We start from the raw sequence: 14,821 nt of genomic DNA on the forward strand, positions 1-14,821 counted from the left end.
TTAAAGGTACACTTAGGGCAATCTCTGCTCTGATCTCTCTATAATGGTCTCTGCTCTGATCTCTCTATAATGGTCTCTGCTCTGATCTCTCTATAATGATCTCTGCGCTGATCTCTCTATAATGGTGTCTGCTCTGATCTCTCTATAATGGTGTCTGCTCTGATCTCACTATAATGATCTCTGCTCTGATCTCACTATAATGATCTCTGCTCTGATCTCACTATAATGATCTCTGCTCTGATCTCTCTATAATGATCTCTGCTCTGATCTCTCTATAATGGTCTCTGCCTTACTTGTTCCATCACCTTCCTCTTGAATTAGTTTTATCATGACCAAACCCTCTCAATATGTGTTGTTTTAAGTGTAATGAGGACGTGTCTCTCTCTTTCTCTCTCTCTCTCACCGCTCCAACCCCTTCCTCTCTCTCTCTCTCTCTCTCTCTCTCTCTCTCTCTCTCTCTCTCTCTCTCTCTCTCTCTCTCTTGCTCTGTCTCTTGCTTTCTCTGTCTGTAGTACACCGGAGCGTTGACATATGATGGGGTGAAGGTGATGTCTACAGCGTTCCAGAACCTTCGGAAACAGAGGATAGACATCTCTCGCCGTGGCAACGCAGGCGAATGCCTCGCCAACCCGCCGGCACCCTGGGGCCAAGGCATAGATATACAGAGAGCCCTGCAACAGGTACACCCACACACACACTACTCTGCTGGTAAAAATGAGGGATACACACACACACACACACGCACGCACGCACGCACGCACACACACACACACACACAACAACATACACAGACAAGCTCCTGAGTGGCACGTTGGCTAACCCATCCTGAGTCGGGCCCTGCTGAACAAATTAGATCTCTATTCTGTCACCTAACGTTCCCATTGAGTCACCTATGAGCTTCCTGGATGGAATGTGACATCACGTTAGGTAAACAAAACCTGCCTGTGATCATCATAGAATATGACATCAACAATGGAGTTTCATAATGCAAATGTTCTGAGATGGGAATGAAATAAAGTATTACAGACAGGGTGACAGAGCAGCCAGGTCACTCAAGATTCAAGTCAACCCATGTCCTCAAACATTTCCTTAGTTAAGGGCATCATTTTACGGTAGTTTGCAAGCATGTACGGAAGAAAGAGTCTCTGGTTACCATGGAGATGATCTTATTCACATTTATTTTGGGAGATAAAGCTTCTACATTCAAGACAGGATAATCAAATTGATTCAGAAGATAATAAAACATGTTTATATTACTTCCTAGCACGTCAAGCTAACTTACAGAGAAGGTAGCTAGCTCGCCAGCTAGCTTTTCAGCCGTGCACCTTCCATTGTTTAGCTAAGTAGCTAACTAGATGGTGAATGTTTTCCTTTTGAAACTGGGCCAGATGAAAGCAATACTCACCTCCTCAAATGCTGTTGACATTGATATCCATACTGAATGAGGCACTTAAGGGTTAAGGGACCTCATGGGCACACTTACGTTTTTCACTTAAATTAAGGGGGAAATTCACCTTAAAATGTGTTGTCAAATCTAATCAAATGGTATTTGTCACATGCGCCGAATACAACAGGTGTAGACCTTACAGTGAAATGCTGACTTACAAGCCCTTAACCAACAATGCAGTGTTAAGAAAATACATTTAAAAAAAAAAAGAAATAAAAGTAACAAATAATTAAAGAGCAGCAGTAAAATAACAATAGCGAGGCTAAATACATGGGGTACCGGTACAGAGTCAATGTGCAACTGACTTAAAGTTAAGAATGCGTTAAAGGAAACTTTAAGAGAAAAGATGAGGGGGAAATTCACTTAAGATGTTTTATGCAACCATGCCCAGAATCTGAAGTCAAATTGGTCAAACCGATATGACCTTAGAGAGAGAGAGAGAGAAACAGAAAAGAGAGGGCTCAATAAGGTTTCAGACAACCTGAATAAATAAATGTTGCTGTGTGATTATTAGTACTTTCCCTAGATGTGCCTGCAGAGGACGATGCTGTGAACTGGATTGATGATCAATATCTGCTAGCAGTAGAGGGGCTGGTTTCTGATACTGACGATGTTACTAATTGGATGTAGTCATTTAGATGTTATTGTATATTTCAGTTGGGCCGTTGACTTAAGCTTTTAAACAGACAGATCACCCTCTTTTTTTTCCTTTTTTCCCCCTTTTTTTTTCACCTTTATTTAACCAGGTAGGCTAGTTGAGAACAAGTTCTCATTTGCAACTGCGACCTGGCCAAGATAAAGCAAAGCAGTGTGAACAGACAACAACACAGAGTTACACATGGAGTAAACAATAAACAAGTCAATAACATAGTAGAAAAAAAAGAAAAAAAGAGAATCTATATACAATGTGTGCAAAAGGCATGAGGAGGTAGGCAATAAATAGGCCATAGGAGCGAATAATTACAATTTAGCAGATTAACACTGGAGTGATAAATCATCAGATGATCATGTGCAAGTATAGATACTGGTGTGCAAAAGAGCAGAAAAGTAAATAAATAAAAACAGTATGGGATGAGGTAGGTAAATTGGGTGGGCTATTTACAGATGGACTATGTACAGCTGCAGCGATCGGTTAGCTGCTCAGATAGCAGATGTTTAAACTTGTTGAGGGAGATAAAAGTCTCCAACTTCAGAGATTTTTGCAATTCGTTCCAGTCGCAGGCAGCAGAGAACTGGAAGGAAAGGCGGCCAAATGAGGTTTTGGCTTTAGGGATGATCAGTGAGATACACCTGCTGGAGCGCGTGCTACGGGTGGGTGTTGCCATCGTGACCAGTGAACTGAGATAAGGCGGCGCTTTACCTAGCATAGCCTTGTAGATGACCTGGAGCCAGTGGGTCTGACGACGAACATGTAGCGAGGGCCAGCCGACTAGGGCATACAGGTCGCAGTGGTGGGTGGTATAAGGTGCTTTAGTAACAAAACGGATGGCACTGTGATAAACTGCATCCAGTTTGCTGAGTAGAGTATTGGAAGCTATTTTGTAGATGACATCGCCGAAGTCGAGGATCGGTAGGATAGTCAGTTTTACTAGGGTAAGTTTGGCGGCGTGAGTGAAGGAGGCTTTGTTGCGAAATAGAAAGCCGACTCTAGATTTGATTTTGGATTGGATGTCACGTTCCTGACCTGTTTTCCTTTGTTATGTATTTGTTTTAGTTGGTCAGGGCGTGAGTTGGGTGGGTTGGTCTAGGTTTGATTTTCTATGTTGGGATTTTGTGTTCGGCCTGGTATGATTCTCAATCAGAGACAGCTGTGAATCGTTGTCCCTGATTGAGAGTCATACTAAGGCAGCCAGGGTTTCACTGGTGTTTTTGTGGGTGTTTGTTCCTGTGTCAGTGTTTGGGCCACACAGGACTGTTTCAGGTTAGTCACGTTTGTTGGTTGTTGTATTTTGTAGTGTTTGTTGTTTTTCCATTAAAATATGAATACTTACCAATCCGCATCTTGGTCCGATCCATGCTCCTCCTCGTCTGAGGAGGAGAACGACTACGACAGCCGCTACAGAAACACCCACCAAAACAGGACCAAGCGGATTGGAGAAGGAAGGCAAGAACAACAGCAATGGGGAAAAGAGGAATGGACTTGGGAGGAAATCCTAGACGGGAAAGGACCCTGGGCAGAGCCAGAGGAGTGTCGCCGCCCCAAAGCGGAGCTGGAGGCAGCGAAAGCGGAGAGGAGGTATTACGAGGCGAAAGCAAGGCAGAGCGGCTGGAAGCCCGAGAGGCTCACCCAAAAATTTCTTGGGGGGGGGCTAAGAGGTAGTGGGCCGAGGGCAGGTAGGAGACCTGCGCCCACTTCCCAGGCTAACTGTGGAGTGAGAGGGCGTCGTACTGGTCAGACACCGTGTTATGCGATGGAGCGCACGGTGTCCCCAGTACGCGTGCTTAGCCCAGTGCGGGCTATTCCACCTTGCCGCACTGGTAGGGCTAGGTTGGGCATCGAGCCGGGTGCCATGAAGCCAGCCCAACATATCTGGCCTCCAGTACGTCTCCTCGGGCCGGCGTACATGGCACCAGCCTTACAGGTGGTGTCCCCGGTTCGCCTGCATAGCCCAGTGCGGGCTATTCCACCTCGCCGCACTGGCAGGGCTACGGGGACCATTCAACCTGGTAAGGTTGGGGAGGCTCGGTGCTCAAGAGCGCGTGTCCTCCTTCACGGTCCGGTATATCCGGCGCCACCTTCCCACCCCAGCCCTGTACCATCAGTGCCGACACCACGTACCAGGCTTCCAGTGCGTTTCCAGAGCCCTGTTCCTCCTCCACGCACTCTCCCTGTGGTGCGTGTCTCCAGCCCAGTGCCTCCAGTTCCGGCACCACGCACCAGGCCTACTGTGCGCCTCAGCAGGTCAGAGTCGGCCGTCTGCCCAACGCCGCCTGCGCTGCTTGCCTGCTCAGCGCTGCCCGAACTGTCTGCCTTCCCAGCGCTGTCTGAACTGCCTGCCTGCCCAGTGTGGTCTGAACTGTCTGCCTGCCCAGCGCTGCCCGTCTGTCCCGAGCCTTCAGAGCCGTCCAGCCAGGACCAGCCAGTGCCGTCCAGCCAGGACCAGCCAGTGCCGTCCAGCCAGGACCAGCCAGAGCCGTCCAGCCAGGACCAGCCAGAGCCGTCCAGCCAGGACCAGCCAGAGCCGTCCAGCCAGGACCAGCCAGAGCCGTCCAGCCAGGACCAGCCAGAGCCGTCCAGCCAGGACCAGCCAGAGCCGTCCAGCCAGGACCAGCCAGAGCCGTCCAGCCAGGAGCTGCCAGCCAGCCAGGAGCTGCCGGAGCCAGCCAGCCAGGATCCGCCAGAGCCAGCCAGCCAGGATCCGCCAGAGCCAGCCAGCCAGGATCCGCCAGAGCCTTCCGCCAGCCAGGATCCGCCAGAGCCTTCCGCCAGCCAGGATCCGCCAGAGCCTTCCGCCAGCCAGGATCCGCCAGAGCCTTCCGCCAGCCAGGATCCGCCAGAGCCTTCCGCCAGCCAGGATCCGCCAGAGCCTTCCGCCAGCCAGGATCCGTCCCTCAGTCCGGAGCTGCCCCTTATCCTGGTGCTGCCCCTTATCCTGGTGCTGCCCCTTATCCTGGTGCTGCCCCTTATCCTGGTGCTGCCCCTTATCCTGGTGCTGCCCCTCAGTCAGGTGCTACCCCTCAGTCAGCTGCTACCCCTCAGTCTGTTACTGCCCTTTGGAATAGTGGGATTGACATGGAGGGTGAAGATTGGGAGGAGGCCACGGAAGCGGGGGTTGACTATGGTGGGGTGGGGACCACGACCAGCGCCAGAGCCGCCACCGTGGACAGACGCCCACCCAGACCCTCCCCTAGACTTTGTGCTGGTGCGCCCGGAGTTCGCACCTTAAGGGGGGGGTTCTGTCACGTTCCTGACCTGTTTTCCTTTGTTATGTATTTGTTTTAGTTGGTCAGGGCGTGAGTTGGGTGGGTTGGTCTAGGTTTGATTTTCTATGTTGGGATTTTGTGTTCGGCCTGGTATGATTCTCAATCAGAGACAGCTGTGAATCGTTGTCCCTGATTGAGAGTCATACTAAGGCAGCCAGGGTTTCACTGGTGTTTTTGTGGGTGTTTGTTCCTGTGTCAGTGTTTGGGCCACACAGGACTGTTTCAGGTTAGTCACGTTTGTTGGTTGTTGTATTTTGTAGTGTTTGTTGTTTTTCCATTAAAATATGAATACTTACCAATCCGCATCTTGGTCCGATCCATGCTCCTCCTCGTCTGAGGAGGAGAACGACTACGACAGCCGTTACATTGGAGATGTTTGATATGAGTCTGGAAGGAGAGTTTGCAGTCTAGCCAGACACCTAGGTACTTATAGATGTCCACATATTCTAGGTCGGAACCATCCAGGGTGGTGATGCTAGTCGGGCGTGCGGGTGCAGGCAGCGAACGGTTGAAAAGCATGCATTTGGTTTTACTAGCGTTTAAGAGCAGTTGGAGGTCACGGAAGGAGTGTTGTATGGCATTGAAGCTCGTTTGGAGGTTAGATAGCACAGTGTCCAAGGAAGGGTCAGAAGTATACAGAATGGTGTCGTCTGCGTAGAGGTGGATCAGGGAATCGCCTGCAGCAAGAGCAACATCATTGATATATACAGAGAAAAGAGTCGGCCCGAGAATTGAACCCTGTGGTACCCCCATAGAGACTGCCAGAGGACCGGACAACATGCCCTCCGATTTGACACACTGAACTCTGTCTGCAAAGTAGTTGGTGAACCAGGCAAGGCAGTCATTAGAAAAACCGAGGCTACTGAGTCTGCCGATAAGAATATGGTGATTGACAGAGTCGAAAGCCTTGGCCAGGTCGATGAAGACGGCTGCACAGTACTGTCTTTTATCGATGGCGGTTATGAGTCTCACACTGGTCTCTCTGGTGTGGCTCTGTGGAACTGTGGTCTTAGTGATGTACACACACAAACACACACACAAACAAACACACACACACACACATACAGACACGGACACACAAACACATCCCTGCACACCCTCTTGTGCGCACACACGTTCATCCACCTGCCTGAACGAACACACACACACACACACACACACACACACACACACACACACACACACACACACACACACACATTGTCTCTGCGGCTATGTCTAGCTGTCATCTGGTCCAAGTGAATGCAGACATCTGCCTGAGGGCAGAGGGGAGTTTGATGTTCCGCTCGCTCAATTAAACCCATCATTCTGCCAACACTAACATGCTGCACTGAACACACACTACACACACACAAACACTACACACTTAAACACATGCACACACTAACACACATACACTGAGTGTATAAAACATTAGGAACACCTTCCTAATATTGAGTTGCACTCACAACAGCCTCAATTTATTGGGGGCATGGACTCTACAAGGTGTTGATAGCTTTCCACAGGGATGCTGGCTCATGTTGACTCCAATGTTTCCTTTAGTTGGCTGTATGTCCTTTGGGTGGTAGACCATTCTTGATACACACAGGAAACTATTAAGCGTGAGAAACCCAGCAGCGTTGCAGTTCTTGACACACTCAAACCGGTGCGCCTGGCACCTACTACCATACCCCGTTCAAAGGCACATTAATCTTTTGTCTTGTCCATTCACACGCTGACACAAACACAATCCATGTCTCAATTTTCTCAAGGCTTAAAAATCCTTCTTCAACATGTCTCCACCCCTTCATCTACACTGATTGAAGTGAATTTAACAGGTGACATCAATAAGGGATCATAGCTTTCACCTGGATTCACCTGGTCAGTCTGTCATGGCAAGAGAAGGTGTACCTAATGTGTTGTACAATCAGTGTACACACACACACACACACACACACACACACACACACACACACACACACACACACACACACACACACACACACACACACACACACACACACACACAACATAATACACACACATAATACACAAACACACACACAACATAATACACACACATAATACACACACACACACACACACACAACATAATACACACACATAATACACAAACACACACACACACAACATAATACACACACATAATACACAAACACACACACACATGCTCCAATGACCATCCAGACAAGGCTGTTGAAGAAACAGAACTCCAGATGATGTTTCCTGTCAGTGAGGCTAATAGAAGACAACTTTATTATGAGTGCTACAGCTAAAGACCTAGATGGTAACTGCTTCCTGTGTCTCTGTGTTATTGATTCTCTATTGATTCTGTCCCTCCCCGTGTGTTAGGTGCGTATCCATGGCCTGACAGGTCACATCCAGTTCAATGAAAAAGGACGCAGGACCAACTTCACCGTCAGTGTCATGGAGCTAGCCCCGTCTGGACCTAAGAAGGTGAGTCATGAGATCTGTAGGACCTTATAGAATCGTATAGGATGTAATGGGATCTAATGGGACCTTATAGGATCTTATTTGATATCAAGGGTGAGGACTCATGTCCAATAGTGTTTCATTGCAGTCTCATATTATATCTGTACAGTACAGTATCAGATCAAATCAAGGTTTCCTTCATAGCCCGTCAGTTTTTTCACTTGTCTTTTAATCTTGTATGTGTATCAGGTGGGCTACTGGAACGAGGACGAGAAGTACGTGAGCACAGCCACCTTCATGAGAGGAAGCAACGACAGCAGCTATGGCCTACAGAACAGGACCTACATAGTTACCACCATCCTGGTCAGTGTGTGTATGTGTGTGTGTGTGTGTGTGTGTGTGTGTGTGTGTGTGTGTGTGTGTGTGTGTGTGTGTGTGTGTGTGTGTGTGTGTGTGTGTGTGTGTGTGTGTGTGTGTGTGTGTGTGTGTGTGTGTGTGTGTGCCATGTTTTCCGTTGGCACCGGACATTTGACCGGCTTCATTTTGAAGACGTTAGAATAACAGGCCACATTTCCTTTTCCTCAGCCAAAAAGACGAGTAACGAACAGCAAAAGCACTAGCCTATGTCAATCTACTATCCCCATAGTAGAGAAGTTGACCTATTCTATTGTTCAGCTTGTCGAACACTGGGACAGTTGTGGGATGATAGATCCCAAATTCATACAACCAGTAGTCCTAGGCTACGTTAAAACAATGTATATTAAAAAACAATAAGATCTTTATTTTATTTAACTAGGCAAGTCAGTTAAGATCAAATTCTTATTTACAATGACAGCCTACCGGGGAACAGTGGGTTAACTGTCTTGTTCAGGGGCAGAACTACAGAGTTTTACCTTGTCAGCTTGGGGATTCAATCCAGCAATCTTTGGGTTACTGACCCAACGCTCTAACCACTAGGCTACCTACAGATCAGAACGTTTAGCTTAAAATGTTGATAAACTATTATTTATTCACATTGTAGGTGCAGCGAATGTTCGTTCCTTACTGCAATTAGCTGGAAAACACTGTTGTCGAAAGCGAGCGGTTTCATGTGAAAGAGATTAAATGATCAGTTAGAAATGTAGAAAGGGGGGCGCTCTATGTTGAAACAACTAGCATGGCTCTATGCTGCATCAAATAGCATGGCTCTAAGCTGCATCAACTAGCATGGCTCTAAGCTGCATCAACTAGCATGGCTCTACGCTGCATCAACTAGCATGGCTCTAAGCTGCATCAACTAGCATGGCTCTATGCTGCATCAACTAGCATGGCTGTAAGCTGCATCAATTAGCATGGCTCTATGCTGCATCAACTAGCATGGCTCTATGCTGCATCAACTAGCATGGCTCTAAGCTGCATCAACTAGCATGGCTCTATGCTGCATCAACTAGCATGGCTCTATGCTGCATCAACTAGCATGGCTCTAAGCTGCATCAACTAGCATGGCGCTAAGCTGCATCAACTAGCATGGCTCTAAGCTGCATCAACTAGCATGGCTCTAAGCTGCATCAACTAGCATGGCTCTATGCTGCATCAACTAGCATGGCTCTATGCTGCATCAACTAGCATGGCTCTATGCTGCATCAACTAGCATGGCTATATGCTGTATCAACTAGCATGGCTCTATGCTGTATCAACTAGCATGGCTCTATGCTGCATCAACTAGCATGGTTCTAAGCTGCATCAACTAGCATGGCTCTATGCTGCATCAACTAGCATGGCTCTAAGCTGTATCAATTAGCATGGCTCTATGCTGCATCAACTAGCATGGCTCTATGCTGCATCAACTAGCATGGCTCTAAGCTGCATCAATTAGCATGGCTCTATGCTGCATCAACTAGCATGGCTCTATGCTGCATCAACCAGCATGGCTCTATGCTGCATCAACTAGCATGGATCTATGCTGTATCAACTAGCATGGCTCTATGCTGCATCAACTAGCATGGCTCTAAGCTGCATCAACTAGCATGGCTCTAAGCTGCATCAACTAGCATGGCTCTAAGCTGCATCAACTAGCATGGCTCTAAGCTGCATCAACTAGCATGGCTCTAAGCTGCATCAACTAGCATGGCTCTATGCTGCATCAACTAGCATGGCTCTAAGCTGCATCAACTAGCATGGCTCTATGCTGCATCAACTAGCATGGCTCTAAGCTGCATCAACTAGCATGGCTCTATGCTGCATCAACTAGCATGGCTCTATGCTGCATCAACTAGCATGGCTCTATGCTGCATCAACTAGCATGGCTCTATGCTGCATCAACTAGCATGGCTCTATGCTGCATCAACTAGCATGGCTCTAAGCTGCATCAACTAGCATGGCTCTATGCTGCATCAACTAGCATGGCTCTAAGCTGCATCAACTAGCATGGCTCTATGCTGCATCAACTAGCATGGCTCTAAGCTGCATCAACTAGCATGGATCTAAGCTGCATCAACTAGCATGGCTCTAAGCTGCATCAACTAGCATGGCTCTATGCTGCATCAACTAGCATGGCTCTATGCTGCATCAACTAGCATGGCTCTAAGCTGCATCAACTAGCATGGCTCTATGCTGTATCAACTAGCATGGGTTGCTATAATGACTCAGATTGTGCCTTTGGCTACTGGACAATGAAATAAAGTTTATAAAAAATAATTGTCTCCACGGATATGGTCTGATTTTGGCTAGGATACTTTGAAGCAAGTCATATTATGAGTCTTAACCTCATAATATGTAGTAAAAGTTCAGGTTTCCAACAATGAAGTATATGTTTTCAAAATGCATACTGCCTCCAGCTCATTGCAAAGTGGTGTGAGACGTGCTGATGAGGCCTGCCTTACGTTGCCTATGCATGCTGTTTGAGTTGCTGTAGCAGCATCTCCCATGCTGTCTGACAGATTTTCTGCTCAAAGTCTCTGTATCTGTATGCCGTGAGCGTGTGATAAGTAAGATACATAACGAATATACACACATGCCCATTTAATTCCACTAAATGATGCTAATTAACCTACAGACTGATAAGCAGGACCAGTCAAATGTTTTTACGTCGACTTGTATTTCCAACAATGAATAGACATGGGGCATCCTGAAATGGGGCATGAATAGGCATCCCATTTCACAATGGGATTTTAAAATTCTTCTGCCGGACAATTATTTGTCTTTTCCATTTTTTTTACGGCCAAAAGCCGGTTAATACCGGTTCCTGGTGTGTGTGTGTGTGTGTGGGGGGGGGGTTTGTGTGTGTGTGGGGGTTTGTGTGTGTGTGTGTGTGTGTGTGTGTGTGTGTGTGTGTGTGTGTGTGTGTGTGTGTGTGTGTGTGTGTGTGTGTGTGTGTGTGTGTGTGTGTGTGTGTGTGTGTGTAAGAGTTCCTCTTAGCTCTAACAGGACATAAATTCCCACTGACACAGACAAACTCTTCTTTTCTTCTCTCCTGGCCGCCCTGTTAGCCTATAGCCTGTTAGCCTATAGCCTGTTAGCCTATAGCCTGTTATCCTGTTAGCCTATAGCCTGTTTCGTATTTCCGTCACATCGCAGACTCAGAGACTTTACTCAGTAGTGATGTAATGTAAGAATGTGTTCTCCTCCCTGCTGCTTCCTTCACTTCCCCAGGCCCTTTGATGTCTCCTGCCCACAGAAAGGACCTCTAGCTTTGGGTAGTGGGAGGTGGTAGGTGGGTGGTATGGAGGATAGGCTCCAGGGCCTCTAGCTGGAGGTAGTGGGAGGTGGGTGGTATGGAGGATAGGCTCCAGGGCCTCTAGCTGGAGGTAGTGGGAGGTGGGTGGTATGGAGGATAGGCTCCAGGGCCTCTAGCTGGGGGTAGTGGGAGGTGGGTGGTATGGAGGATAGGCTCCAGGGCCTCTAGCTGGGGGTAGTGGGAGGTGGGTGATATGGAGGATAGGCTCCAGGGCCTCTAGCTGGGGGTAGTGGGAGGTGGGTGGTATGGAGGATAGGCTCCAGGGCCTCTAGCTGGGGGAGGTGGGAGGTGGGTGATATGGAGGATAGGCTCCAGGGCCTCTAGCTGGGGGTAGTGGGAGGTGGGTGGTATGGAGGATAGGCTCCAGGGCCTCTAGCTGGGGGTAGTGGGAGATGGGTGGTATGGAGGATAGGCTCCAGGCCTCTAGCTGGGGGTAGTGGGAGATGGGTGGTATGGAGGATAGGCTCCAGGGCCTCTAGCTGGGGGTAATGGGAGGTGGGTGGTATGGAGGATAGGCTCCAGGGCCTCTAGCTGGGGGTAGTGGGAGATGGGTGGTATGGAGGATAGGCTCCAGGGCCTCTAGCTGGGGGTAGTGGGAGATGGGTGGTATGGAGGATAGGCTCCAGGGCCTCTAGCTGGGGGTAGTGGGAGATGGGTGGTATGGAGGATAGGCTCCAGGGCCTCTAGCTGGGGGAGGTGGGAGATGGGTGGTATGGAGGATAGGCTCCAGGGTCTCTAGCTGGGGGTAGTGGGAGGTGGGTGGTATGGAGGATAGGCTCCAGGGCCTCTAGCTGGGGGTAGTGGGAGGTGGGTGGTATGGAGGATAGGCTCCAGGGCCTCTAGCTGGGGGTAATGGGAGGTGGATGGTATGGAGGATAGGCTCCAGGGCCTCTAGCTTTGGGTAGTGGGAGATGGGTGGTATGGAGGATAGGCTCCAGGGCCTCTAGCTGGGGGTAGTGGGAGATGGGTGGTATGGAGAATAGGCTCCAGGGCCTCTAGCTGGGGGTAGTGGGAGGTGGGTGGTATGGAGGATAGGCTCCAGGGCCTCTAACTGGGGGTAGTGGGAGGTGGGTGGTATGGAGGATAGGCTCCAGGGCCTCTAGCTTTGGGTAGTGGGAGATGGGTGGTATGAAGGATAGGCTCCAGGGCCTCTAGCTGGGGGTAGTGGGAGATGGGTGGTATGGAGGATAGGCTCCAGGGCCTCTAACTGGGGGTAGTGGGAGATGGGTGGTATGGAGGATAGGCTCCAGGGCCTCTAGCTGGGGGTAGTGGGAGGTGGGTGATATGGAGAATAGGCTCCAGGGCCTCTAGCTGGGGGTAGTGGGAGGTGGGTGGTATGGAGGATAGGCTCCAGGGCCTCTAACTGGGGTTAGTGGGAGATGGGTGGTATGGAGGATAGGCTCCAGGGCCTCTAGCTGGGGGTAGTGGGAGGTGGGTGGTATGGAGGATAGGCTCCAGGGCCTCTAGCTGGGGGTAAGGGGAGGTGGGTGGTATGGAGGATAGGCTCCAGGGCCTCTAGCTGGGGGTAGTGGGAGATGGGTGGTATGGAGGATAGGCTCCAGGGCCTCTAGCTGGGGGTAATGGGAGGTGGGTGGTATGGAGGATAGGCTCCAGGGCCTCTAGCTTTGGGTAGTGGGAGGTGGGTGGTATGGAGGATAGGCTCCAGGGCCTCTAGCTGGGGGTAGTGGGAGATGGGTGGTATGGAGGATAGGCTCCAGGGCCTCTAACTGGGGGTAGTGGGAGATGGGTGGTATGGAGGATAGGCTCCAGGGCCTCTAGCTGGAGGTAGTGGGAGGTGGGTGGTATGGAGGATAGGCTCCAGGGCCTCTAGCTGGGGGTAGTGGGAGGTGGGTGGTATGGAGGATAGGCTCCAGGGCCTCTAGCTGGGGGTAGTGGGAGATGGGTGGTATGGAGGATAGGCTCCAGGGCCTCTAGCTTTGGGTAGTGGGAGGTGGTAGGTGGGTGGTATGGGGGATATGTGCCAGGTCTGCATAGAGTAACTCACAACCACACACACAGGGAGAAGGGAGCTGGGCTAAGGTTTTCTCCAGGGAGAAGGGAGCTGGGCTAAGGTTTGTTCCAGGGAGAAGGGAGACTGGGCTAAGGTTTGTTCCAGGGAGACGGGAGATTGGGCTAAGGTTTTCTCCAAGGTGAAGGGAGCTGGGCTAAGGTTTGTTACAGGGAGAAGGGAGACTGGGCTAAGGTTTGTTCCAGGGAGAAGGGAGACTGGGCTAAAGTTTTCTCCAGGGTGAAGGGAGCTGGGCTAAGGTTTGTTCCAGGGAGAAGGGAGACTAGATGGAACAAACCTTAGCCCAGACTCCCAGGCCTCCAGTAGACCTCCATGGAGAGAGGTTAATGGGGTGAGGGATTTCAGGGTTAATGGGGTGAGGGATTTCAGCATCTTGCCACCCGCCTGCCTGTCCTGCAGAACCGGTTTAAGACGAGAGCTGCGAAGGGGGAAAGGCAAGCTGTGTGTGTGTGTGTGTGTGTGTGTGTGTGTGTGTGTGTGTGTGTGTGTGTGTGTGTGTGTGTGTGTGTGTGTGTGTGTGTGTGTGTGTGTGTGTGTGTGTGTGTGTGTGTGTGTGTGTGTGTGTGTGTGTGTGTGTGTGGAGGAAGGGGGAAATGATAACTGTCCTTAATCTAGCAGGAAGGCTTGGTGCCTTCACAGAGAGACAGTGTTGTTTTAAGGCCAGGCTATGTGCTGGCTTTTAGTTGGGTTTTCCTTTTTTTAATGTTTACTATGGGCACAACTCTAGGGCACAACTCTAGGGCACAACTCTAGGGCACAACTCTAGGGCACAACTCTAGAATACAACTCTAGGGCACAACTCTAGAATACAACTCTAGGGCACAACTCTAGAATACAACTCTAGAATACAACTCTAGAGCACAACTCTAGAGCACAACTCTAGAATACAACTCTAGAATACACCTCTAGGGCACAACTCTAGGGCACAGCTCTAGAATACAACTCTAGGGCACAACTCTAGGGCACAACTCTAGAATACAACTCTAGAATACAACTCTAGAGCACAACTCTAGGGCACAACTCTAGAATACAACTCTAGGGCACAACTCTAGAATACAACTCTAGAATACAACTCTAGAATACAACTCTAGAGCACAACTCTAGAATACAACTCTAGAATACAACTAGGGCACAACTCTAGAATACAACTCTAGAATACAACTCTAGGGCACAACTCTAGAATACAACTCTATGGCACAACTCTAGAATACAACTCTAGGGCACAACTCTAGAATACAACTCTAGAATACAACTCTAGAATACAACTCTAGAA

General features: G+C 49.4%; 1 protein-coding gene across 1 annotated transcript in view; it reads left to right on the forward strand.

Annotated features, from left to right (window-relative positions):
• Positions 1-14,821, forward strand: part of gria1a (glutamate receptor, ionotropic, AMPA 1a) — a 141,292-nt gene that overhangs the window by 66,597 nt on the left and 59,874 nt on the right. The window contains 3 exon segments of the mRNA XM_038992898.1: positions 513-680; positions 7,724-7,828; positions 8,054-8,167. Of these exon segments, the coding sequence (XP_038848826.1) occupies positions 513-680; positions 7,724-7,828; positions 8,054-8,167 (387 nt within the window).

Source organism: Salvelinus namaycush, chromosome 5, assembly GCF_016432855.1.
Source record: "Salvelinus namaycush isolate Seneca chromosome 5, SaNama_1.0, whole genome shotgun sequence".
Classification (NCBI taxonomy): Eukaryota; Metazoa; Chordata; class Actinopteri; order Salmoniformes; family Salmonidae; genus Salvelinus; species Salvelinus namaycush.